Source organism: Eleutherodactylus coqui, chromosome 8 (genome assembly GCF_035609145.1).
Source record: "Eleutherodactylus coqui strain aEleCoq1 chromosome 8, aEleCoq1.hap1, whole genome shotgun sequence".
Taxonomy (NCBI): Eukaryota; Metazoa; Chordata; class Amphibia; order Anura; family Eleutherodactylidae; genus Eleutherodactylus; species Eleutherodactylus coqui.
In genome coordinates, this window is record NC_089844.1 from 133506960 (window position 1) to 133534858 (window position 27899).

Consider the following 27899-nt stretch of genomic DNA (forward strand, 5'->3'; position numbering starts at 1 on the left):
TGCTCGCACAAACCAGCAGTGGCTGTATATACAAGGCGCCGCGGGCTGGGGGAAAGGTCATACAAGATGGCGGCGCTGGCAGTGCTGAGGAGCTCGGCTCCCGCCCGGCTTCTGTCAGGTGCGTGTGTTCCCGCCCTAAGCAGCCGCCACTTTCCGAGCGCTGCCCGCCCGCTCCCACGGCGCCCCTTCCCGCCCTCTCAGTATTCCCGCGCTGTGCGCCCGCCGCGGTGTGACATTAGCGGAAGCCGCTGCCTGCGTGTCGCCAGAGGGCAGTCTGACTGGAGAATGCCCTCTAGTGCCAGGCAGCGGTCCTGTGGCCATATTACATCGGCTCTCCGTGCAGACTTGGGTGGGGACTGAGCTGTACAGCCGCCATAGCGCTGCCAGTGGTTGTATGGGAATATCAGGACAATGACCTTCAGGGGGGGAAATCCAGTCAGACGTCCCCCATGTAATATCCTAGGCACTGCTAGGACTCCCTCCAATCCAGTCAGACATCCCCCATGTAATATCCTAGGCACTGCTAGGACTCCCCCGCCCTCCAATCCAGTCAGACCTCTCCTATGTAATATCCTAGGCACTTCTAGGACTCCCTCGCCCTCCAGTCAGACATCCCCCATGTAATATCCTAGGCACTGCTAGGACTCCCTCGCCCTCCAATCCAGTCAGACATCCCCCATGTAATATCCTAGGCACTTGTAGGTCTCCCTCACCCTCCAATCCAGTCAGACATCCCCCATGTAATATCCTAGGCACTTGTAGGTCTCCCTCACCCTCCAATCCAGTCAGACATCCCCCATGTAATATCCTAGGCACTTGTAGGTCTCCCTCACCCTCCAATCCAGTCAGACATCCCCCATGTAATATCCTAGGCACTTGTAGGTCTCCCTCACCCTCCAATCCAGTCAGACATCCCCCATGTAATATCCTAGGCACTTGTAGGTCTCCCTCACCCTCCAATCCAGTCAGACATCCCCCATGTAATATCCTAGGCACTTGTAGGTCTCCCTCACCCTCCAATCCAGTCAGACATCCCCCATGTAATATCCTAGGCACTTGTAGGTCTCCCTCACTCTCCAATCCAGTCAGACGTCCCCCATGTAATATCCTAGGCACTGCTAGGACTCCCTCGCCCTCCAATGCAGTCAGACCTCTCCTATGTAATATCCTAGGCACTGCTAGGACTCCCCCGCCCTCCAATCCAGTCAGACCTCTCCTATGTAATATCCTAGGCACTTCTAGGACTCCCTCGCCCTCCAGTCAGACATCCCCTATGTAATATCCTAGGCACTGCTAGGACTCCCTCGCCCTCCATGTTTGTCCACATTCCCCACATGTATACTCCTGTACAGCCCCCACGTATGCCGTACGTCACCCAATGACTTGCATTGTAAAAGTAGTATTTTGTTTACATCAGCTAACTAGAAGGCGCAGCCGCCTGCGGTGAGGTTTGGCGCTGCCTAGTGCGTGACGTACGATTACCCAATGGATGCAGTAGGGGTATATATATACACCAAACACGGGGGACCGGGTGTTAAGTGTGTGCAATAATTTCTGTGACTAAAACTAGACGCTCCCCAATATGTTGCGCAAACATACAGATTTTGTTCCATTCAGAAGATATTCAATATCTCAGAAATTAACGATCTTTTCATAGAGAATTGGTTCTGCGTTACGATGATGGCGGATGTCCCATAATTTCGATGCGCGCAAATATGAACTCCATGCTTTTGTATAGAGTCCTCCACATGAGCGATGCTGCAAGGTAAAAAAAGCGCTGCACGTCCCTTTTTTTTTGCGTTCCTTGGAACACATTGCCCGTTGTCAGTGGGGCCTTAAAGACCTCGCATGTCGCACTCCTCTAGCGCGCAGGAAGATCAGACTTTCACAGAAGCAATGCGAGGCATTTTTGCATGAAAAGGGCCTCACATCCGCGGTCATACGCACATTGACAAGAGATCGGCCTCAGACTGACTTTACACGGGTTTATTTGCGCACAATGTGTAGTGAATAGAACCCATTGATTTCAATGGATTCCAACACATGTGCTTATTTTTCCGGAACATTTCAATCGCGCGCAAACAAAACCCCCAGAATGCTCTGTTTTCCTGTGCATTTGCGCACCAAAATTCGCCATAGAAGTCAATGTGATCTGGATTATGGTTTTCTCCAGCAGGCTTCGGGGTATTTTGTAGCTTCCAAATTGTATAGTGTGCACACATCATCGAGCAGATCAGACACAAGCTATCAGTCTCATATCCAAAATGGCTCTCTGGTCAGAAACACCCAGACGGCCCCTTTTATTGTAAAGCATACAATGGGCGTGCAACAGGTTACATCAGTAACATAGGATTCTCATTTGTCGGATCATATAGAATCCCCCCTCCTTCCTGCCCACCTTCTCTCAACTCCAATGTATAAGCAAGTCTTTGTCTTACAAACATGTGCTCGAACCTGAAACTGAAAGTAGATATCTCTTTGTTGAAGAAGATTCTGTGTGGGGGATGGGGAGGACTGGGAAAACACTCAGTATTGAATACAAGCAATAACATAACACTGTGATTTAACTCTTTCCTTATGCAGCAGAGTTCCACACTAGGCTGAAGTCACAAAACACACATAATACGTCTAGTTTAGTACAAATCGATAGACATTTTACACTGACTAATCATCATGTCTATCACAAATGGGGATGTGAAAATGCAAGGTAAAAGACCTTGACCGCATTAGACTAACCATTTTAATGGCTGGGAGCACACAAATGGACATGCCTTGTACCCTGGCAAAAAAGCCAGATATCGCAGAGTTTGAATGGTCCAAAGGAAAAAGCCAACGGTTCATGTGGTAATGCGCTCGTAGCAGCGAGCCTATATCAGCGCCCCTATGTCTTTGCCCTATTAGAGGTCCATGCTTTCACATTGCAGCTCACAAAAAGTTAATAATTTCTAGATTTCTCACACTCCGCAGGTTGTAAACACTTCCAAGCCACAACATGACCGCATTGACTTCTATCGGGCCGTGAGATCACGGGGCTACACTGCAAGCTTTGGCTGCGTTCACCTAAGTTACCGTGTAGTCCTAGCCCAAAAATGGCTTCATGCAAAGATCAAACCCTTTTCAGCGCTGCAGAGATTTGGTACTGGAAATCTAATTTTAGTTTCGCCCATATTAGTTTTTGTGTGAGGTTTCCGTTACCATATGGCGGTCAGGATGAAATTGTCGCATTTTGTCTGCATAACGCGTAACGAAATTCCGCGGTGACGTACAATGTAAGTGAATGGGGTTTAACAAACCGTACTCGGCGGAAGAAATCTGCAGCGCATTCTGGTCCTGCTGAGTTCTCTAGCCGTGTGGAAAGTGGCATCTCGTCACTCAATATATTATTCATGGCAGCGCAATGATAATTCCACAGCGCAGTCGTGTGCGGATTTCATTGTGGATTGTGAGCGTTCCGAAGAATTAGGGTAGAGAAGTGCATCATTCCTGCAGCCATCATTCTTGGCTTCACAAAGCAGCGGGTCAGCAGTGCAACACAATGAATGGTTCTTATAAAACAAACATCCTTTTGATAATCCTGCTTCTCAATAGTTTGCCGTTCTTTCTCTGCTCACGTACTGAACTTTTTTTTTTTTTTTACTTTCAAGGACTATTTTCTTTGCAATAGAACATGATGTATACAATAATTTTTCAATGCTCGTGCAGCTATAGATACACTGAACTGGATTATGATTTTCTCCAGCAGGCTTTTGGGGTATTTTGTCGCTTTCCTAATTGTATCGTGTGCACACATCATCGTGGAGCAAATTAGACACAAGCTATCAGCCTCATATCCAAAATGGCTCTCTGCCCAGAAACAGCCAGACAGGGCCTTTTATTGTACAGACACACAATGGGCGTGCAACAGGTTACATCAGTAACATATAGGATTCTCATTTGTCGGATCATATAGAATCCCCCGCCTCCCCTTCTCCCCACCTCTCTCAAGTAGAAGCCTTTGTCTTTAACATGTGTCCAAATCTGAAAGTGAAAGTAGATATCCCTTTGTTCAAGAAGATTCTGTGTGTGGGGGATGGGGAGGACTGGGAAAACACTCAAGCAATAACATATAACACTGTGATTTAACTCTTTCCTTATGCAGCAGAGTTCCACATTAGGCTGAAGTCATTACAATAGCATAATACATTTGGGTTATACAAAGCGATAGACATTTTATAAATAATCATCATGTCTATCACAATCCCCCCTTAAAATGTCTATCCTCTAATTCTTTATCTAATTTTCACAGTCTTCTGCGCATGAGCCTATAACTGGAGCGCGTTGAAGGTTCGTTTTAGGGTCTTCAAGGGGGTGTAGGACTTGTCCACTCCTTCTGGGGATGCATCCAGCAAACTCATGGTGGGAGCGGCTTTTCCAGCATCAGTTTCACAGGTCTCTCTGACACAGGGGATAACACAGCAGACTAGAACAGAAAAGATAACCATCAGTTCACATACAACAGCGACGCCCGTCTGTGCCAGGATCCTTTACCACCCGCTCATCCATGGCGAGTGCTGGTCCCAAAAGTTAGCTCTTTTTAGTTAGTGCGGTCAGCTTCTTAATAGCAACTGCGTCTTTACCCGCGGGTCACGTGTCGTCTAGGATGTAGGTACAACAAGTCTCCCCTATCATCTTTACAGACACTCCCCTTTTTAGCTAAAGTCATATCTAAGGTCACTCTATTTTAAAAAAAGTCATAGTCGAGGTAGGTCCTATTGGTCGACTAGTCCCTATAAGGCGTCTCTAGTATAATTTATAAACCACTGCTAATTATAATAAACATAATTAATCCAGTCAACATTTATTTACCCTAATGATCAGGAAAATAGACTCGAATCTAGTTTTAACTTGGTCTCTAATTTTTAAAACTCGTCAGGTACCCCCCTTGGCTATCCTATGGCGTCAATGTATACGTGTAGGTCAAAACTACCACCAGGGGTCTCTCTTCTCGCTCTAGCATAATGTTACAATACTAGTAGCGTGAACAGGTACGCACGGCGTGGGACTCCCTAATCTTCACCCACACCAATGTCCCTCCTGGAGATAGTCCTAATGGTGAACACGTCCAAGTCGCCTCACCCTTGCGTCAGGGTTTTCCCACTGCCCGTAAGTCCCTACTCCTAGGAGGGGGGGATCCCTACCTCACCTCAGAGGGAGGCCATGGATTCCCTGGGCTCATTTCCGGGCATCCATACCCTCTATCTGTACAAGTTAACACCACACAGGGTGTGCCCTCGCCGGAACCTAAGGTCTTCTGCACTATCCCTAGGCAAATGGGAATTCCACTGACAGTCCATCTTAGGAGATCGGGGCAGGCACAGTACTAGTACATTTCTCCTTTTTCTTTGGTAGCGCATGTGGTTGGCATTATCGGAACTGGCTCTTCATCTTTTTCAAACAAGGGAAACGTTGGTGTCTGACAGGATGTGGAGGAGCATAAGGGCTTTACTAAGGCACACTCCCCTGTCCAATTACCCTCCAGGCGGGTCCTCTACCTCATGTCTCCACAAAGCCAGTAAACGTCTCCTAAGGACTGGACCTGATTCTGCATCTATTCCCCTCCTATCATACTGTAGGAGGAGCAATACCCGTTGGCGAGTTCCCCAAAAATCTCCCTCCACCCTGCCTATTTGCCTGGCAGGTGTAGTTTCCAGGGTAGTCAGTAATACTCTCTCCGGTGCAAAACACTTAAGTAGTTATAGAGTATTCCTTCTTCCATTTCTCACGGACAGTGTAATTAGCGGAAATGTTCGTGAAGAGACTAATAAACCACTCTTCAGCATCTACAGGGAGATTTAGGGGGACCATCCCCGAGTGTGGTCGGGCACTACCGCACACGCAACAGTTAGACTTGTTGCTCCTGTTAGCATTGTACCTCATCAACTCCAACCAGAGATTCTGGTCAGAGTAGCCAGTCGCTACTGTCAAGGTGTCCTCAAAAGGTAGGGTCGGCTATGATCATCATGTTCGTCAAGGTCTTTATCTTACGGCGGAGGGGGTTAATTATGGGCACGGGACTAAGTGAAGGCTTCCATTCGGCTGCATCTACCATATCCCTTATTTTAAACTTCCCTAAGGGATCTATCCTCCCGTACCGGTATGTCCCCAGACTATAAGTCTCCCCCGTCCCCCGGGCTTGGATCTCCCATGGTTAGTGTAACAACCGCATTAAAACCAAGCAGCATACTAAGTTCAGCCTTCCAATACCTGCTGTCCTTATTATTCTCAAGGAGGGTTATACGACTAATTAGGGATTTCCCGCTCCTATTTTTCTTATTTAAGGCACTTCGCGGTTTATAGGACTAGTCTGTTCCTGCGTTCCATCCCACTAATCCCCAATAACGGCAGTCTTCTCCCCAGACGTTATCAGTGGCGCAAACATATTGTATTCCCCGGGTATATAAGTCATATAACCAGCTGGACTGAGCTAAATCTGGCCTGCGGTGGGATCTTGCGCCTAGACACGGGACCACAGTACAATAGTCGAAGGAATATGCGGCTACTTGAGCATTGGACGAGTTATACTAGAAGGTAACCATACCCCCATATTCTTCCGACTAAGGATTCCAGTTGCTACCTTCCTCTCTCACTAGCCCTAACCAGAGTAACGTCTTTGGCACAACTAAGACTGGTCTCCCGGATCTGAAGCTTTCTTACAGTATGAAGCGTTGATCCATGTAAGTCTTTCGGCTAGTTTCACAGCTGTGGCAGTAGTCAGAAGCACCTGGTAGGGGCCATCAAATCGGGGCTCAGGAGGGTGCTTCCTGGGGAACTTCTTGATGCACACCCAATCCCCAGGCTGCAAGATATGTGTCCCAGTGTCTGCCTCTGAGTCTGGAAGAGAACACCTGTGCATAGGCTTTGGTTAGTTCTTTAACAACGGAAATCACATACTCAGTCAACACATCAGATTGTAATTGTAACCACTGAGGATAGTAACGACCTAGTCTTGGGGCTAGCCCAAACAATCTCGTAGGGAGATAATGTATAATCCCCCCTGGGTTCATATCTAACACTGTATAAGGCTATTGGATGACAGTCTTTCCAAAGTGGCGTCATTTTTAAGTATCTTACTTTTTAGCGTGCCACTATGTCTCTCCACCTTTCCACTACACTAAAGGTGGTACAGTATGTAAAAGGCCTGGGATACACCCAGAGCAGACATGACATGTTACATTCACCTGCAAAGTTTATACCTCTGTCTGACTCTGAATCACTTCTGGTACCCCATATTCACAGTTTACCTCGTTCATGAGCTTCTTTGCGGTTACCTACTTGTTTACCTTGGTAACAGGGTCGGCCTCCAACCTGCAAAGACATCAACAACAACAAGCACGTAGTCATACTTCCCAACAAGTGGGGAGCTGAACGTAGTCAATTTGCAATCCCTGAAATGGGTAGAGTGGTCCCGGCAAGTGTGGTGTGGCAAATTTACTTCTGCCCTGACTTACCCATGGCATAGATCATGCTAAACCGGACAAATGATGCAGCAGCTACAGAGAACCTAGAAGTCGCCCAACCTCTTTCAAGCGTCGTCGTCATTACTGCTTTACTAGGTGGGTCTTTGCGTCCATCAGCTGGGCCATCATGGGATACAGGAACTGTGGTGGGCAAGTGCTGTTGACCGTTCACCACACGCTGTCCTGTTTCTGCTGCTCCCATATTAGTCCATTTATTTTTTCCTTCCTTGCTGGCTTATAACTGTAAAAGTCTTTAGCATATCAAAGTCCAAATTTTTGTCAATGTCCAAAGTTTTTTTTACCACTGACTCATGCTGTCAGTATCTTTCTTCTTTCTTCCACGGCTTGAGGGCCGCTGCCTTTGCTGCGCTGTCAGCGAGGGTGTCGTCTCTCGCCTCTCCAGTGTAGGAATCGGTGCGAACTCTCAACTTTGTCAGGTAGAAGTAGGGCCTCCATGCGACTCTGTACCGTTGCACCATTCTCAATTGGTTGTCCTGCTAAGGTAAAAAACTGTCTGGCCTTCCATATTGGGCCGTAATCATGAGCTATGCCAAATGCATACCAGGAGTCAGTGTAAAGGATTGCCGGTCTTACCTCTCGCCACTCTACTCGCCTCAGTGAGGGCCTTCCATTCCGCTTATTGTACTGTGACATGCGGAGGCAGAGCTTCTGCTTCTAGGACATCTTGTTGTGTGACCACTGCATATCCGATGTGGAGTCATCAATCCTCACCCTGGTACCATCTGCAAAAAGCTCAACATATGCATTATCAACAGAGGTTCTGATAACTGTTTGCATATCTGCAGTTTCTTACTGAATTAGTACTAAATAATCGTTCTGATGTTCTATTTCACATGGCTCGGAATCTTGTAGCACAAAATCATTTATTTATTTTTTTTTCCAAACCCAATAGCTGATCTACAACACCTAGATCATCTATGACCCAGATCACCTATGCCTCCCCCCTTTTGAACCGCAATACTCAATGGAAAAAGAGTCATTGCGTTCAAACTAGTAAACCAAGAGGCACAAAAACAAGCACTTTGTAGGTCAAGGTGACATTGTATGCAGCGAAGTCTGAGCAAAAATCTCCTTAAAAAATTTTTTTTTTATTTCCTTTCAGGTCGCAGTTAGCATTTTTTAACACAAGGGGGCGCCACACAATTCAAGTTTTACGTCACCCAGTGTAATAGTATTTCAGGGTATGGCCAGCGTTTAGCTTTTACTCTCCTGTCGGAATATAATTATAGCTTCAGTGTAAACTGACACTAGAATATACAAAAGACTTAAAGAAAAACTAAAGAATATGGATGAATTAGCATCCTACTCTAGGCAATTCAGTCCCTCTTTCTTCACATAAAAAGTAAAATTACTTCACCAAATTGCATGAAAAAGTTTGCTGGGTGACTATAGTGAAATTATTCCATCTGTAGGAGCCTTCCATAACATCATCTGTCTGAGTATCCATTGGAGAAGCGGGCAGTGGAAAACAGAGCCCCTGGGAACATGAGAGAGCGTCCCCTGTCATGTATTCCCGGCCTCTGCCCCCCATGCATCAACTCCAATCTTCCATGCACTATAAACCAGCTTAGTCATCTACTATGTCCCAAGCTGCATCTCCACAAAGGTTTGTTTCCCTGAACCTATCACACATCCAAAGTGGCCACATCTTGGAGCGTAACAAAGTCTGGTCAAACAAAACCTTACTTCAGACAATCATGATGTTAGCACTGGATACAGTGGCATTGGGAAATATAGGCTTCCCAAATGCAGCAAAATGGCCGCCAGAGGCAGAAAGGGGCGGGGCTACAAATCTCCCAAGTGAGGCAAAATGGCTGCCGGAGGAACGGGCGGGGCCAGGGGCAGCAGCACTCCCAGGTGAGGCAAAATGGCTGCTGAGTAGCAGCACTTCCAGGTGAGGCAAGATGGCCGCTGGAGGAGGAAGGGGCGGGCCAGGTCCTGCCCCGGATGGGGAGGGACCGGAAGTAACATCACACACCCTGAAAGTGAGCACATGGGGGGAAATAACTTCAGGGTGGGGGCAGGCCTCACTACATTTACTGCAGAGTCACACTATGTTGGATTGTAAACATTGCAAGCACGGCCGCCATTACAGGGAGGGGCTGTAGTCAACACAAAGACATTACATTGTTCATAAGCAATACACATACCCCCCCTACATGCTTTCCCCTCTTCAATCTCTTAACTACATTATACCTCCTTCTAGCAATCTAAAAACACATTTCTTTCTGCTAGGCTTCCTGCTCATCTTCTGAAAACTTTCTACAATCTATCTTATCTGTCTATAACCTGGCATTTCTTTCTGCAACTTTTCCTGATCCTTTCCCATTGTTCAGTAACCAAATCACAAGCTCTATGACCTTTGTCCTTGCTCACTTTGCTCAACTCTATGCTACCTGCTTATTCTATTCTATTCAAAGTTTCTGCACACAGTACTGTTTCTTTTGTAAAATCTGCTTTCTTCAAATCCTTCCCATATAACCCTTCTTTCCCACTCAGATTACAATACGCATTAATTCTATAAAACACAGGGAAAGACAAAGTAAATAGAAAGGGTTAATTGGAAAAAGCTTTCAGTTCACTCTTATCAGCAGCCCTCCCCCCAACAATAAACACTGCACATTCTTTCTATAATACCAGACAGACGGGATTACTGGAGAATACCCACAACGGCTCAAGGTATATATCTCATCTACCTTTATAACAGCCCACCGTATACTAGTAATCCCCAAGAGCACTCCTTGTACACGATCTAGACAGGACATTTAGCTATACACAGAGACTGACGATTATTTTCAATGACCAAAACCTCAATAATATTCTGGAGAAATCAGCCGTCACACCACGGCTATATTCACCCGTAAATACCTTTCCACATATGAGAACATAACACGCTCAATCATATGGTAAGTATTCGTATCATAAATCTTCCTAACCTCACACTAGTTTTACCTAGGAGCACGTGTCACTGGCGTGTTCCCTCAGACTTAAACAGCCGAGTCCGCCCTCCCGACACATTAACCCTCACAGAATTTATCTCTTGGTCTTGTATACACAATTTTTAACCGTCTCAGACATAACAGACACAGCATACAAAATACCCCTTAAGCAGGTTAAAACGGTGGTCTTTTCCGAGTAAGAAAGAACTATATTACCTGCCTTTCATTGATTTATCACTCTGGACCAGGAACAGGCAGAAAAGCAGTCAGAACCCAGATCACATCGGTAGATTTACATAAAGCAATCTTACCGTGTTCTGTAGATTTTCGGGCCCCTGAGTTCTGCGTGCCATCCGCCGATCTCTGTATTTTTCCAGAATGAAAGAAATCAAAATCTCTTAACTCGGTCCACCCAGGAGACGCCACTGAACTGGATTATGATTTTCTCCAGCAGGCTTTTGGGGTATTTTGTCGCTTTCCTAATTGTATCGTGTGCACACATCATCGTGGAGCAAATTAGACACAAGCTATCAGCCTCATATCCAAAATGGCTCTCTGCCCAGAAACAGCCAGACAGGGCCTTTTATTGTACAGACACACAATGGGCGTGCAACAGGTTACATCAGTAACATATAGGATTCTCATTTGTCGGATCATATAGAATCCCCCGCCTCCCCTTCTCCCCACCTCTCTCAAGTAGAAGCCTTTGTCTTTAACATGTGTCCAAATCTGAAAGTGAAAGTAGATATCCCTTTGTTCAAGAAGATTCTGTGTGTGGGGGATGGGGAGGACTGGGAAAACACTCAAGCAATAACATATAACACTGTGATTTAACTCTTTCCTTATGCAGCAGAGTTCCACATTAGGCTGAAGTCATTACAATAGCATAATACATTTGGGTTATACAAAGCGATAGACATTTTATAAATAATCATCATGTCTATCACAACACGGCCATATGGTAGTTATTCCCAATCAGCAAAAAATGCACCTGGTTTTACAGCATATTGCTCTGGTTCTGTAAGCCACACCTGTGCCGGCCACAAAGCCACAGCAATGTGCAGTAAAACTGTGGGCTGTGTTTGTTGCTCACAGTCTGGCCACGTGGAAAGAACAGCAGCACAACTGCTACGTGTGCATACACCCTATGGAAAATGGAAAAAAGTTTGGTACCGTGTTAGCCAGTAGGTCAAAATGTGATTGTTCTCAGTGAGAGAAACCACGTTATCTTGTAGATATGGTAACTTTTAATGGTTAACAAAAATACACCATGTTCTAGCGAGCTTTCAAACCTGCTCGGTGCTCTTACTCAGACTTAACGGAATAGATTATTAATTTTTATATATATTTAAATATATACACACACACACATATATATATATATACACACACTTATATTTAAATATATATAAAAATTAATAATCTATTCCATTAAGTGAGTAAGAGCACCGAGCAGGTTTGAAAGCTCACTAGAACATGGTGTATTTTTGTTAACCATTAAAAGTTACCACATCTACAAGATAACGTGGTTTCTCTCACTGAGAACAATCACATTTTGACCTACTGGCTAACACGGTACCAAACTTTTTTCCATTTTACATAGGGTGTAAATCTTGGACTCTTAAGTATAACAATCACATCCACGGGTCCCTGACATGTCTCCAACATCCTAGGGTGCTGTGGAGACACGACAGGCTGTTTTTACGCTGGCAAACGCAGCCATTTTCATGTGAATGGCCGTGTTTGTCGCGCAATACACCCAAAAGATAGGTCAGTGCCTCCCCCGTGTGTGCGTGCGTGCGTGCGTGCGATATCCTGCCAACAAATAAGCTGTACTAGTGAGAATGAACCCATTGGTAACAATAACTGTTGATTTTTCAGACATGGTGAATCAATTTGCTCAACTGAAACCCGTAAATGATTAAGCTACTTTTGGAATGCTCACTTACTTTGTCGTTTTGAGGGGGTTTTTTCACCTTGACAAAACCAAATAGAGTACCGTAACAACATTTTTAGGGGGAGTAGAAGGTGGATAGCTTGGGGGCGGCACAGTTGGTATTCTAGTAAGGGGGCCCCTGAAAAAATGTGAAGGCTAAGGCCTCATGTCCATGGGCAAAAGAAGAATTAAAATCTGCAGCAGATTTTAACTCTTCGCCGCCCGCGAATCCGCACCCCATAGGGATGCATTGACCACCCGTGGGGTAGATAAATACCCGCGGATGGTCAATAAAAGTGAATTTTTTAAAAATGGAGCATGTAAAAATACGCGACATGCTCCATTTTCGTGCGGGTCTCCCGCGGGTACGGCTGCCGCAGGCTTCTATTGAAGCCTATGGAAGCCGTCCGGATCTGCGGGAGACCTAAAATAAGAATAACTTACCCGCAGCGGGCCGGGCACGTCTTCTCTTCCTCACTGCCGGATCTTCTTGCTTTGGCTCGGCGGATGTGCCCGGCGCATGCGCGCGGCCCGCCGCCGACGTGCCGAGTACATCCGCCAGCCGAAGAAAGAAGATCCGGCCGTGAGGAAGAGAAGACGTGCCCGGCCCGCTGCGGGTAAGTTATTCTTATTAATTCGTATTTTAAGCGCTCATGTGCGCGGGGAAGGAGGGACCCGCTACGGATTCTCCATGGAGAATCCGTAGCCGGCCTGATTTTCCCCATGGACATGAGGCTTAAGAGTTGTCCAACCCAGGGTTTTTGCCTTGTACACAGACTTCCTAACTAACAACGTGTTTTCTGGTGGTGATAAACTGTTGTCACCTGCAGGATTCTGAAGGCAACCCTATATGAATGGAGAAACTGGCGTGAAATAACTAAAAATATAAGCAAAAAATAAAGTGTTTACAAAGATGCTCACTTTTTATGTAGATTTATATACTAATTATTGTTTATTTCCACAGGTTCATTCTATGTCCACAAAGGTGGCCTGGCATCATGGCAACACTACCAAAGTTGGAGAACATTCAGTAACAACAAGATTTTGATAGAATTGGACGAATCAACGGGTATGGCTTCTAGATAATGGATAAGGATAAATAGACATACGGTAGTTTTAAAGAGGTTGTGCCAAGATATAAAGTTATTGCCTATTCACAGGATGTGGAATAACTTTGAGATCCATGGGGGTCCGACCACTGGGACACCTACCGGATTCTCCACAGGGGTCTCCAAGCTCCCAACATGAAGGGAGCAGAGGTCGTGTGTGTAGTCTACTGCTCCATTCTTTGTAGCAGGAGTTTCAGAGATTGCAGAACACTTGCATTTTGCAATTTCCGGCACCTCCATTGGAATGAATGAAAGCAGTGCACATGCACAACTTCCACTCCACTTACGTGGAGACTTTCGGGACCCCTGTTCTTGGGATTGGTTGGGATCTTATGGATAGGGGATAATTTTATATCTTGGCGCAATCCCTTTGACGTTACATATTTTTAGTATCCCTCTAGGGTTTAGTCTTCTATCTCTAAGCCTGCTTACACACAAGCATATTAGAACCATATTTATGTGTTTGGGTCACGTTTATTACTGGTGTTGCTGCACAATTCTGGTCTAAGTTGTGTCTTTTTATGCTGCAGATCTATTTAGACAACTTTACTATTTATTCGTTCCAAAATAGATGTTACATGTTTTTCTCCACTTTTGAAAAGCGTCTAGAGAAGAGTGGTTGTTTTTTTTTTGTTTTTTTTTTTGTTCGGTGTGTTTTTTGGTTATAGAAACATTGATGAATGATATGTGGCTTTTTAAAAAGTCACAATTTGTTGCAATCTCGCTCCAGTGGCTCAGTGACGTACAAAATGACTCCACCTCTAGGCATATGTAAAGATGTGACAAATTTACTAACATCATGTGAGATTTGCTAAATTTATTGCATCTTGTACTAAAGAAGGGAGGGAGAAAAAGCTGCCAGAAAACAATCAAAAATTCCCGATGATGAATTTCCCCAGTGTTTCTATGAGGCTTCTTCTAATGAAGCCTGTTCAGATCACGTTATAGCCCTACACTTGGTGTATACACTGCAAAAAGCTTCTCTTGTCTATACGAAGTATTGCTGCAGTCACCTGACAGAGGTAAAAAGTGTTTGTAAGTACACAGTAAGATATGTTATCCATAGGCTCTCATTGTTATAAAAATACAAATGTGTACCACATGGTTTATGGCTTCTATTTTTTACGAGAGCCTATGAATAACATACCCTACTGTGATGTATGTACAGTAGGATATGTCGCAGCCTTCTATAGGAGGTATATATCAGACTCTGTGTATGCATCAAATAGAAACTGGAAATGTATGATCAACCCCTTGCAGATGTGTTCACTTCCACCCTTAGGGCTATTCACATGGGTGTATTTTCTGCCTGTGTGCAAAAAGTCTATGGTAGAATTGATGAGTTTTCTCTCCTTGCGATCATAAAAAAAATACGTTTTACAATATAGTCTATGTACCCAAAAATGGCACCGATAAAAACTACAGTTTGCCGCGTAAAAAACAAGGTCTTATACGGCGGCGCCGACGGAAAAATTAAAAAAAAATTTATGGCTTTTGAAAAATGGAGGTTAAAATCCGCCAAAAATCTTTGCGTCCTTAATCCCAAAATGGGCCATTTCCTTAAAGGGGTTGTCTCGCGGCGAAAGCTTTTTTTTTTTTTTTTAAATGGACCCCTGCATGTGTTAGTTTTTAACAAGCACATTGCACTTACCTGCATCAGCGTTCTACAGCTTCTTCTTTTCTTCTTCTAAAGATGGCGCCGCTGGTCTTCTCCCACGGTGCACCGCGGGTCTTCCCATGGTGCACCGTGGAGTTTCTTCTTCTGTCTTCCGCGTTCCACTGCAGATACAGCCACCTCATTGGCTGATCGGCACCGCATGACGGGGGCAGAGCTACGATGACGCGGTGACCAGCTCTCCAGCACGAGCGGCCCCATTCACCAGGCAGAAGACCGCACACCGCAAGCGCGTCTAAAGCAAGAAGCCAGCGAAATTAGACGGAGCCATGGAGACGAGGACGCTAGCAACGGAGCAGGTAAGTGAATAACTTCTGTATGGCTCATATTTAATGCACGATGTATATTACAAAGTGCATTAATATGGCCATACAGAAGTGTATAACCCCACTTGCTTTCGCGAGACAACCCCTTTAAGGGGTTAAAGGCCACAGCTGAAGTCTTATGTTTCCAATGGGGAAGAATTTCAGTTATGTTAAATAACCTTATATAAATAAGAAAAAAGTATTATAGAAGCAATGCCTTTATTGGCTAACCGGAAAATTTTACATATGCAACCTTTTAGGCTATTTAATGCACTTTTATCAGGCTTGTCAGATTATATATATCTGAGGAAACCTATTAATATACAACATATTAGAGACTGTGATTAACTTACATTTAAAACAGGATAGAAATAGAAGGAAAGCACAGCATGTGAATAATGATAAACTAGAGTTATACAACCAAGGCCCAATGTCCACGTGCGGGTTTTATTTATAAAATCCGCGCGTCTTGCTGCCCATAGGGATGCATTGCATCCATAGGGCAGCTAAAAGCATGCAGATGGGATTTCTTTCCGGCGTGCGGGTCACACGCACAGGAAGAAGTCGCAACATGCTCCATTTTCCTGCTTATCTGCCGCATGGATGGCTACCGCGGCTTCCATTGAAGCCTATGGAAGCCGTCCATAACTGTTTGTGCTATGCTACACATGCGTGGGAGAGCAGGAGATTTTTTTTTCTTCTAAAATGGTGTGCACAGCACACTGCTGGCGTGCCAAGCACATCCGCTGGCTGGAAGAAAGAAGATCCGGCCTGCACTATGGATAGCCCTGCAACGTTCCGGAGAGGTAATTGTAATCTATTTTCCTTCTCTATGGCCACTGGCACGCATGGATTTCACTATGGGATTCAGCAGTGAAATCTGTGCGTGCAAGTGAAAATGAGGGCTAAGGTTTGTATGTAGATAGAAAGGGGAGAGGTGATGATTGAGGACATCACCAATTAGTTTGATGGTTGTCAAGTGTCCAAATACAGAAACACATAGCCCGGGGAAATATTGAGACCATATGTTAAGGTTTGGTCCTGATGTTTAAATTCACATTTTTCTGTCTCTTGTGGGTTTTTTTTTTTGGGGTTTTTTTGGTTTTTTTTTAGTCCTTTGAGTACCAAAACTTTTAGATCTATTAAGCTGTGATCTGGACCAGAGAAAAGGCTCCCCACAGGTGTATCCAGCTTCTTTGTTGTATGTCTGTGTAGTTTTGGCCTGGTCTGGAGTTTCTGCTTTTGTTTCTCTAATATAAAATCCATCCGGAACAAAGGATAAGAAAGAAATAATATAACTTTGTCTCTCAGGAGTGGCAGTCATGAAAATGAAGAACCCTCCAGTGAATAGACTCAGCCTGGACTTTCTTACAGAATTTTCTATTGGTCTGGAGAAGCTGGAAATAGACCGTGTCTGCCGGGGAATAATTCTGACTTCTGTACGTACTTCAACAGCTGACTACACTACTGCAATATATGACTATGTAATACAGTAAATCCCTTTAAAGATTATCTATAGTTTTTTTTGGTGGGGATTGGATTTGGGAATATGATTTTAAGGCACTTTGTAACCTATTAAATAACAGGATTTTGCTTCTCTTAAGGCCCGTTTAGATGCAACAATTACCGTTCAAAAGAATCTTTGAGCGATAACCGTTCTGTCTAAATGCAGGGACATCGTGCAGTGTCCCGCTGTCAATTCACAACGGGGACACTAGCAGTAAGTGTGGAGAACAATACAGCTATTTTCTTATACAGAATAGCTTTATTGTTCGCTGAGAGATAGCAGAAGTGTCCTACCCCGCCTGCATAGCTCTATAGTAACTACTTAGCTACTATAAAGTATGTTGAACATGAAGGGAAGAATCTTTTTTATTAAATAGAAAGTGTTTTATATTTCTCATCCGTATCATTGAGGAACACAGCTTTGGGTATAGCTGCTGCCACTAGGAGGCGGACACTAAGCAGAATAAAGTGTTAGCTCCTCCTACCAGCTATATCCTCCCCTGCAGGCACCAAGCTAATCTGTTTGTCTATAGCCTTACGGCTCTGTCTGTAAGCTTTTGTTTTGACTTTGCCTGTAGCCTTACGGCCCTGCATGTCGTTTGTTACTCTGTATTACGGCAAGAATTCAAATCTCTCATGGCTTTGCAAATATGACATCAGTCATTTGCGTCATTAGCCCTACGACAGGTGGAGTAATGGTAGAGTTTGTATGTCCCATGACTATGTATCCCCTTTAACTATTCAAGGATGACTGCCATCATTTACCTTGTTCCATTTGAAGAGTAATTTTATGCAGCAACTCTTTCTTATACCTGAACAGTTATGGCAAGAGTCAACCGCCCTATATAAGCCAGCAGGCACTCCTGGCCTACTCCCACCATCTACCACACGCTCCTTTTCTCGGGCGGGATCAGACCTTATTAAAGTGTCCATTGCCATCATGGGCAGCCTGGACCGCGCTATCCGTCGACCGCCACTAAGTGAGTCTGACGTTGTTGATTTTGCCCCACAGGACCCTCCACGGGGTAATTCCAAAAAACTGGGTAGGCCTCTCGGAGCAAGACAAACGTCCAGTTTTCCCGTCACCTTTAGTCACCAGCAGCAATCATCCTCTAGATGATCGCTGTCCTAAACCAGGTAATCTCTGCCCTAAAAGTAATTCTCCTCATTTGAGAGGAGCAGCACTGAGTTGGACCATCACACGAGTCCAGGGCCTGGCGGGCAGCTGTCCCTGTATACTGTAACTGGCTTGAGCTTCCATGCATACACTTTACCCTCACTACTAGTAGGATTAATAGTTGTTCAGCCTGTATACCCTGACATGAATGCAATGTTACAGCAAGCATCAAACTACCCCATTACTCCTTTCCACAGGAGAAGCAATTGGATTATGGCGAGACTCTAGATTCCCCATGTGCAATTATGCCAACAGTCATATCTCCTACTTTGGGGGAGAAGTAATTACCAGTGGACCATGCCAACCATACTCTATCTCATTACCGCCTTTTACAGGAGGAGTAATAATAGTACTGCGAGTCCCATTACTCAGTGATGACTACCATCATTTGTCACATCACTCCTGCCTGTAGGCATAATAGTAAGCTGTGTGACTCTCTCATATCATTGGTATCGCACATGTCTGATCACTCAGGACGACTATCCTCTATCGTATTACCCTCTCTTATACGAGAACTAATGGTAGGACTGCTGTATGAGGAGCGTGATGGTAGTTCTATATGACATTGTATATCTCCCTTCCATGGCTGTGTTATATCTTTCTGAATCAGAATCTAAAATGGGTGATCCGTCAGCATCTGAAGTGACTCCTGTTCTAATGTTGATAACTAAAATTACCCATAAACATCCTTATTTTCATTAGTAATGTTTGCTTAATTACACATGCTCAGAGTTACAATCACGGAGTTGTGCTGTAATGCTGATTAGATTATGGCACACCCCTCAAGGATCGTACAGGCAATAGCACTGCAGACTGTATTGTGCATATTCAGGATGGAACAGGCCTCTAAGGCTGGGTTCACACGGGGCGTAACTGCCGTGGCACGGAAATTCCGCCCGCGGCTTTTTATCCCGGGATTAGCCAGCGAAGTGGACGAGATTTGCAAAGATCTCGTCCACACGCTGTGGCTGATCTGTTGCGGCCAAGCTGCGCTGAAATTGACATGCGGTGCGTAATTCAAAGACGCAGCATGTCAATTCTTTCGTTGTTTCCATGGCAGCCTCTCTCCTCTTTATGGGAAGAGATGGCCACAGCGAAAGGCCGCGGGTTTTGAAGCCGCATTTCTTCCGCAGAAATCTCGCAGGATTTCCATGCGGTCATTCCGTGGGATTTCGGTCTCGTGTGACCCCAGCCTAACACTATGTTGCACTCATTCTTTCTGCACAGAATATGGGCATGCTCATCCTAAACAGATTAGGACTTCAGCAGCTTGTCAGCTTTTTTTCTAACAATTGTAAGATTTGGTGTACGAGGGGGAGCTTGTGTTAGACCACATTCAGACTTGTGTCAGAGGCTTCATTTAGCGTCCCTCCGGCATAGAATCCTAGATGAAATGGCACAGCATGCTGTGTTGTTTTGTCCAAGATGATGGAAGATACATAACAGAGAAGTAACATGAAGTAGCCCTAAAATGGCTGCACTGAACACCTGCCTGGCTCATGATGATGACTGTAGTGTTGAATCAGCACCTAGGATATGGAAGACATCTCTGACTCCTCACTGCTGCCTCAGGCCGGTTTCACGCGGCCGAGAAACTCGCGTGAGATTTGTGCTATTTGAGACTCTCAAATCTCGAGTGGTTATGAACACCATTCATTTGAATAGTCATACACAATGGCTGCATATCCTATCTTTTTGCGTTCCTTGGACCGTTTCGCCCATTATTTTCAATGGGACAGGAAAACCTATCGCACGGGGTGCGATGTGCATGTGAGTGCAATGCTACGTTTCCCACTGAAAACCATGGAAAACACTTTCTTCTCCTCTAACGTGCCTGAAAGCTGTGGCAGATGATCGCCACTTCACAGAAGTGATGGCAGGCGTTTTTGACAGAAAAAACAGCGCACATCAGTGGGGAAACACACGGCGAGAAACTCGGCCCAATATCGTGCTCGTCCGTGTGTAGGTAGCCTTAGCCCGCCTGCACACGGGCATATTTGCAATGCGGAATTCGGGGCGGGCGTTCCCCCCCTGGGTTCCGCAGCAAATACCGTCCATAGCATGTTGTGAAAAAGTGCTCTTCCTGCACACGACCGGAAATCAATTGCAATGGAAGCCGTCCGACATGCAGCTCTTCCACATTTAACCTTGTATAAAGATTGCGGGATCCGCTTCTTCACCTAGTGAAGGTGTGGGAAAATCTGTACTGTACGGCCGGACCATCCGCAGTACAGAAGATTTCAAGAAATGACAGATATGCGGGGTCACCGGCCTGGCACGGGGTTGGATTCCGATGCAGGATCCCAGTCACAGCAAAGTTCTGACCATTCTTTTTGACTGAAGGAGTTATCAGTAGTCTGCCTGATGTATAATGTTTGGAAAGTCGATACAGTAATATTTGTTTCTTGTTTTTTCTTGTGTTTTTTTTTTTCCTCCAGTTTTCATTGAACTTTCATTTAATGCATTTTTATACATTGTTTTTTTCCCTTTTTTGCCAGGCATCTCCAGGTATCTTCTCTGCTGGGCTGGACATCACAGAGATGGTTGGGAAAAGTGCTGAGCACTATACTGCTTTCTGGAGAGCTGTGCAGGAAATGTGGTTGAAGTTATATGGATCTAATATGGTAACGATAGCAGCCATCAATGTAAGTGTCACTTGTCTCCTATGCTAATATATGTATTAACACTCTGGTCTACATACCTAATGTTTATTTTTTAGCATATTATGCTATTATTTTATTTTGTTCCTAAAGTCCATCCACGGAAAATTGCTCAGATTAACTATTGCATATGGGCAGATTGTACTAGAAAAATGTCTAAAGGCCCATTTACACCAGCCGATCGCTAATCGGCGATCGTTTTAGCAATAATCGGCGCATCTAAATGTGCGCTCATCGTGCTCTTTTCGGGAACTGCTAGCTGATCATTAAATTCAGTCCATCCTAAAAGTCGTCAGTCAGCCATATCAGCAGTTCTCCATGGGAAGTGCTGATAGCATTGTTTTTCCCTGGAGAACAAGGGATCTGAGCACAGATAATAGCCCTCGGGCTATTAACTGTATTTAGCTAAGGCTTCATTTTCACACTTAATTGCTACTAAGTAGCTACTTAATAGTTTATGCAAAATGATCGCTCAAAGCTGTCAAACTGTTGTTTGAGCGATCTTTCAGCGATCATCAGCCCGTGTAAACCAGCCTTTACATGCTTTACACCATATTCAGGATGTGTTCTGTAAACTTTCAGTCACTTTTTTTTTTTCGCTTAGTCCGAAAAGAGGCATGGCCTAGATGCAGCATTATGCTCCAAATTTGTATCAAAACATTGGCACAAAATCTGGTGTAAACTAAGCCAACTATTAGGTGGTATAAAGTTAAACTGAACATTCTAATGCATCAAATTTATCTTCCAGCAGAGTCACTGTGCTAAATCTGAAGCATTTTAAGACTAAGGACCCATTCATACGTTTTCGTCCGTGAAAAATGCACGGTCTTCACTGTGTGTGATGTTTTTGGGTTTTTTTTGATGTGTGTACGCATTTATTTTTTTACGTCGCTGCTGTATCCGTATTCACAGTGATTTTTCATGTGTGCAAAAAAACTCAAAGACCCAACTGATGTCACTTTTCTTCCTTCTGTCTGACAGCATGCGTAAAAATGTAATGAATATGCATGCAGCTGCATATTTGCTACATTTTTACGTGATCCCATAGACATTAATGGGCGGCTTTAATCTGTAAATACGGATAAAAATGGGACAAGCTGCATTTTGTTGTTCTACGCAAATGATCGTTTGCATTAAAAAAAAAACGGTAGTCTGAATACACCATTTCGATCCAGTGGTGCTGTATGCTGTCCACAAAGGATGCGGACAGAAAATACACCCGTGTGAATGGGCCCTTAGTTTGCACTCTAACTATTGGAAAAATTGGGCAAATTTACTAATAATGTCTAATCCATTTATGATGGTGACAATTACATCCCTGAACAACATGTTGGCCCACAGATGAGTGAGTAATTACACCTCTGATGCATACCTGTATACTAGATGTAAATCTTCCTAAGACTCTGCCTTTAAATCGTCACAGTAAAATCACTGAATGCTGTAAGCAACCTTCATATCAGTAATACGATTTCATTATACGGAACTAATAAACAACCTTTCATTATGCAGGGCTCAAGCCCCGCTGGGGGGTGCCTCCTGGCCCTGTGTTCTGATTATCGAATCATGGCTGACAATCCTGCATATGCCATTGGCTTGAACGAGACCCAGCTTGGCATAGTTGCACCCTTCTGGTAATGTGTTAATTTGCTGGACTACATTCAAAGTTTTTTTGTTTCTCTTGACTTGCCAAATAAAATGCTGTAAGCTGAGATGGTTTGTCTGGAATCTGATCTGTTCTACTGTTCTTGTAATTATACGTTTGCTTTGTATAAACGTATTTAGCTTTGAGGCAATCCTTAAAGGGGTTTTCCATTATTTTACATGACCTGACCTTAGGGTAGGCCATAAATGTGTGATCAGTGGATCTCTGGGACCCTTGGCTACCAGCAGAAGCTGTGGGCAGTGGCATATTCACTACTGTACCGGACAGCGCTGTCCAAGTAATGTGCAGCTGTGTTTGGTACCACATCTAATCCCATTGAAGTCAACAAAGCCGTGCTGCACCATCATGTCAGACAGTAGTGAAGGATCTGACTCTTCTTTTCGGGGTCCAGTGTGGGGTGGATTAGGCCACCAATGTAAAATCCCAGAAAAGCCATTTGAATTAAGTTCTTTCCATGTGAATTCTAACTATGTATAACATGACTTTCTGTATTTCTTTCAGGTTTAAGGACACCATGATCAACACTGTAGGTAATCGTGTAACCGAACAATCCCTCCAGCTAGGCCAGATGTATCCATCCCCTGACGCTCTTAAAATTGGCCTTGTGGATCAGCTAGTTCCAGAGGATAAGATACAGAGCACAGCAGCTGCCATCATGACCAAGTGGCTTACCGTTCCAGGTAAAGACTACGTGTAGTGTGTGTGTGTGTGTGTGTGTGTGTGTGTGTGTGTGTGTGTGTGTGTGTATATATATATATATGTGTATATATATATATATATTATAATTCTTGGTAATACATACTTTAATACGTCATAAAATGTTTTAAAAATAACAAAAAACAAGTTTATATGATGGGAAAATAAAAAGGCTTTGGTCATTTGTCAAAATATGAACGAGCTAGTTTTCATCAGTACTGGTACTTGCACATAGCTAGGAGCAGATATACAAACTAGGCAGTCCCTTAAATATTGAGAGAAATCCGCTATTCTACTATTCAGCATGTGATATGCAGGTCACACATGGTTTTCGAATAAAAGCAGCCTTTTGGCTTCACCCTGAAATATTACTTTTAATCTTGTGTGCTCTATATACAAATTCAACCTCTTGAGTCATGCAGGTGGTGCGTTTTGCTGCTGTTGCTCAAAGTCACTGTCCTCAGACAAACCAGTCCTCTGTTCCTGCTCACCACCTTCCCTTGGCTCTTGACTTCAGTGCTAGTAGTGCTGAAATGTGCAATGCGCCAGTAAAGTTTGGGAAGTATACGCCTCAACTACATTGGCACACTGCACTGGTTGATACAAGCAGATGGCTGCACGGCGTATGCATGACATTTCAGTGCTACAAACACTGACAACAAGAGTCCGGAGAAGACGTTGAACGGGGGGAGAGAGCGGGTTTTTCTAATGATGCAGTGACTCGAGCGATGGAGGCACCACCTCTGTGACTCGAAATTGCGAATTTGCATATAGGGGACACAAGATTGAAAGTAAAATTTGGAGGAAGCTAAAAGGCTGTTTTTATACAAAAATCTGTGACCTTCCTATCACATGCTGAATACTGCTATAGTTAGTGGTGGCTTTATATGGATATTTCTACTAACAGATCAGCTTTTAACCCCTTCCCGCTCCAGGGCATAAGTTATGTCCTGGCAGCGGGATACTTCCTGCAACAGTGCGTAAACTTATGTCCTGGGGATAGCGCGTGATCACTTATGATCTCGCGCTATCCTGCAGCGGGAGTCTGCTGTCAGTCATAGCCGGCCTCCCTCTGCAACAGCGGGGGGCATCGGAGATGTGCCCCCCGCTGTTAACCCCTTCCCTGCCGCGATCTATGTAGATCGTGGCAGGGGAGGGGTTCACAGAGGGAGCGCGCTCCCTCTGTGAAGTTGCCGGGCTCTCGCGATGTAATCGCAGAGAACCCAGCCTGTTGCCGCGTCCTGTATTGCCATAGCCTGTGATCGCTGTATAAGTGATAAGGCATGGCAGGGCAATAGCCCTGCCATGCCTTATCACAGCGATCATCAGTACAGTGTTGTAAATCCCCCAGGGGACACAAATTTGTGTGTTTAAAAAAAAAACCAAAAACCTTTTTCTCATATTAGCTTTTTCTCATATTAGCTTCTTCTCATATTAGCATAAAAAAGGTCAAAAAAATTAAAACCCCATATATTTGGTATTGTCGCGTCCGTAACAACACGAACAATAAGTTGCACCTGCTTTAGACTGTTCACTGAAAAAAGCGTTAAAAAGCTATAAAACTGAGGGAAAATGCTAATTTTTAGCATTTTGCCTCCTTAAAAACGCAATAAACGTGATCAAAAAAGCCGTATGTACCCCAAAATGGAACCAATAAAAACTACAGCTCGTCTCGCAAAAAATAAGCCCTCATAGAGCTCCATAAATAAAAGTTACAGGACTTTAAATGCAGCGATTTAGAGAAAAAATTTTCCAAAAAAAGGGTTTTTTATTGCAGAAAAGTGGAAAAACCTAAAAAATGTAAGAATTTTGGTATCGTTGTAATCGTACCGAGCCGCAGAAAAAATGGATTGTGTTATTTATGCTGCATGATAAATGCTGTAAAAAATAATTATAATCTATGGCAGAATTGATGCGTTTTCTCTCCCTGCTATCATAAAAAAATAAGTTTTACAATATAGTCTATGTACCCAAAATTGTACCAATAAAAACTACAGTTCACCACGCAAAAAACAAGCCCTTATACGGCCGCATCGACGGAAAAATAAAAAAGGTATGACTTCTAAAAAATGGAGAAGAAAATCCGCCAAAAATCGTTGCGTCCTTTAGCCCAAAATAGGCCATGTCCTTAAGGGGCTAAAGGGATCTTCCGAGGTAACGTGTTTTTTTTTTTGTTTTTGTTTTTTAACTATCAGCCCATGGAGAAAAAAAGAATCCTATATTCAGCATCTTGGATCCCCACAGCTGCAGCGCACAACTTCTGTTTTACCCCCTGGCACTCTGTTTTCAAGTTGCAGTCTGCCTGTATATGGAATGTCATAGACTGACTGCGGTCAATCACAAGTCTCAGGGTGATGATCCTTTTACAGGCTGACGGCAGCTTGTAAATAGTGTGCTAGTAGGGGGGTCAGCAGATGCAGGCGGCTCTGTTTTTCTACTTTAGGGCTCAACGTGCGGTCTTACAGTATTATACTCATCGCAGCCGCTACGCTATGCCAGCATAAATCACGTATGGGCTGCGATAGGCACTGTGCATGGCTAGGAGTTTGACGTCATGGACATGTGCAGTGTGGTTGGTTTTTTTTTTTTTTTTTTTTCTCTCCTTCAAATCCCCCACTCTGTGCAGAGCAGGGCTCCATACTCAATTCTGCCCTCAGGTAGGCATTGCGAGAGGGCAGCATTTCAATACGCAGCCCTTCAAGGACTGCATACGAAATTAAGGGAAAATACGGTACAGCATGCTGCTTCTTCCCTTCCCCCCCCCCCCCCCCCCTTTCAGTGTTTTATACACAGTGTCCCCTTGCAGCTCCAACGCAGGTGTGAATGGAAGAATGAATGGCCATAGACTTTCATTGCCTCCCTTCATTGCATGTTACACACAAGAAATACATGTGCATAATACACGGTGGCCATACACTCATGTGAATGAGCTCTTAGTCTGACATGAGTTTGTCATCGCGTATTACGCATACGTATTACCCGTGCTTAACGTGCAGTGACAACACGCTCATGTGAATGAGCCCTTAGTCTGAGCGGTTGAACATACCCCACTGGTCTTTAATTCTTCTGCATACTAAGGAAGATTTAAATGGAAAAAAAAATTTGTCTTTTTTGAGATTGTTATGCAGACATTAAAACAAGGACATAACCTGGGCTTGTTTCAATTGCCATAGTATTGCCTGACCATCCAATAAACAGAATAGAATAAGGAACACCTATAAAATGGTACAGGTAGGGCTGATTCCAGATTAGCATTAGCCTATAGGAAACGGAGTCACAGTGGGCCCCCTGAGTCATGTATAGGCTTCCCTGAGTCATGTATGAGACCCACTGTGTCCCAGCGATAAAATAATATACTAGCTCTCCTACGGCATCCTCTGCCTTGGCCACTTCTGGCAGAGCGCAGGCAGTACGGTGACATCATTGCTCCACCTGCATAAGAGAAAAGGCTCCAGACGATGGAGTAGGAAATGCTCTGCTTCTTGCAGTGCTGTTAGTCAATTGTATCTGGGTCTTCCAGACATGGGTACAGCTTTTCAAAGAACAAGGACCAGTTTGATTCCATCCATGATTGAGTTCCTCTAGGCTCAGTGCGCCCTGGCACTTGCCCGTGGTTGCTGATTGCTGACACAACCCCAGGGTACAGGCCTCACTTCTCAACCAGCTAAGTTCACACCGGTATTAGTGTATCTTGATGCCACCAGGAAGTCCTGGTGGCATCCAGATTGACAGGGGGTTGACGCTCCCTGTCAGTGATTGGCTGCTTATGTGCTTGGGCTGTAGGTCCTGCCAGCCCACTAACCATGAATCCGGGATGGCAGGCAGAACGCTGCAGAGAGGAGGCGGTGGCCGTCCGGCCCGGCGTTGGAGCAGCACATGTCAAACCTCTAGCTTCCTGGTGGCGTCAAGATACACTAATACCGTTCACACCAATAAGCCAGATGTCCTTAGCAATTGTTAAAGAGGATGTTTTATGCTCATTTGTCATGATATGGCATCACATTCTGTGGTGAAACCACTGTTTGTAGTCATTTTATTTGAGTGACTGTCTTTTATTTTTCTCCCTGTGATACAGATCATGCCCGTCAGCTCACCAAATCCGTGATGCGTAAGACCACGATCGACAAACTAGTTAAACAGCGGGAAGCTGATATTAACAACTTTGTCAGTTTTATCACAAGAGACTCCATCCAGAAGTCTTTGCAGGTCTATATGGAAAGACTGAAACAGAAGAAATAATAGCAAACAAAGTTGACGCTTGGATTTAGTAAGCCATATATCAAAAACAAACCTGTAGCAATGAAAAGGTTGGGCTGTCGATTCCCTTGTCCTATTGGTTAAAGTCTCTGATGCGGCAGATTGGTACAATTCTGTTAACTGGGTCCTTCTTGTGTGCTTGTTGGCCTTGTACTGTGAATCCCCTACCCCCAATAGTCAGGGGACGGGGTATCTTAAAGAGAAGGTTTCTAAGACAATGTATGAATGTTAGTCGGGGGGCGGCAAAACTGTTTCTAAAACTACTCGCGTCCTTACCAATGACCCAGTCTGTGCACAAACTGTCTGTGCAGGTGATTTTATAGTGCCTGCTTTATCAGGCACTGTAGTTACTGTAGATAACTGACTTTAATTCTGCATATGGTGTCTACACACTTTGTGACCTTTATACTAACTAAAAATAATTAAATATTTTGTGAAGAATCAAGTTTTGACTATTTA

At 44.4% G+C, this 27899-nt stretch overlaps 1 protein-coding gene across 1 annotated transcript; it reads left to right on the forward strand.

The window, feature by feature from the left end:
• ECI1 (enoyl-CoA delta isomerase 1) lies at positions 1–27885 on the forward strand. Its single transcript, XM_066576424.1, has 7 exons — positions 1–118; positions 13357–13461; positions 16793–16920; positions 20663–20809; positions 22334–22455; positions 22989–23167; positions 27259–27885. Exons 1-7 carry the CDS (start codon positions 67–69, stop codon positions 27420–27422), a joined length of 897 nt encoding a protein of 298 aa, XP_066432521.1. The 5' UTR covers positions 1–66; the 3' UTR covers positions 27423–27885.
• Positions 27886–27899: the final 14 nt, after the last annotated feature.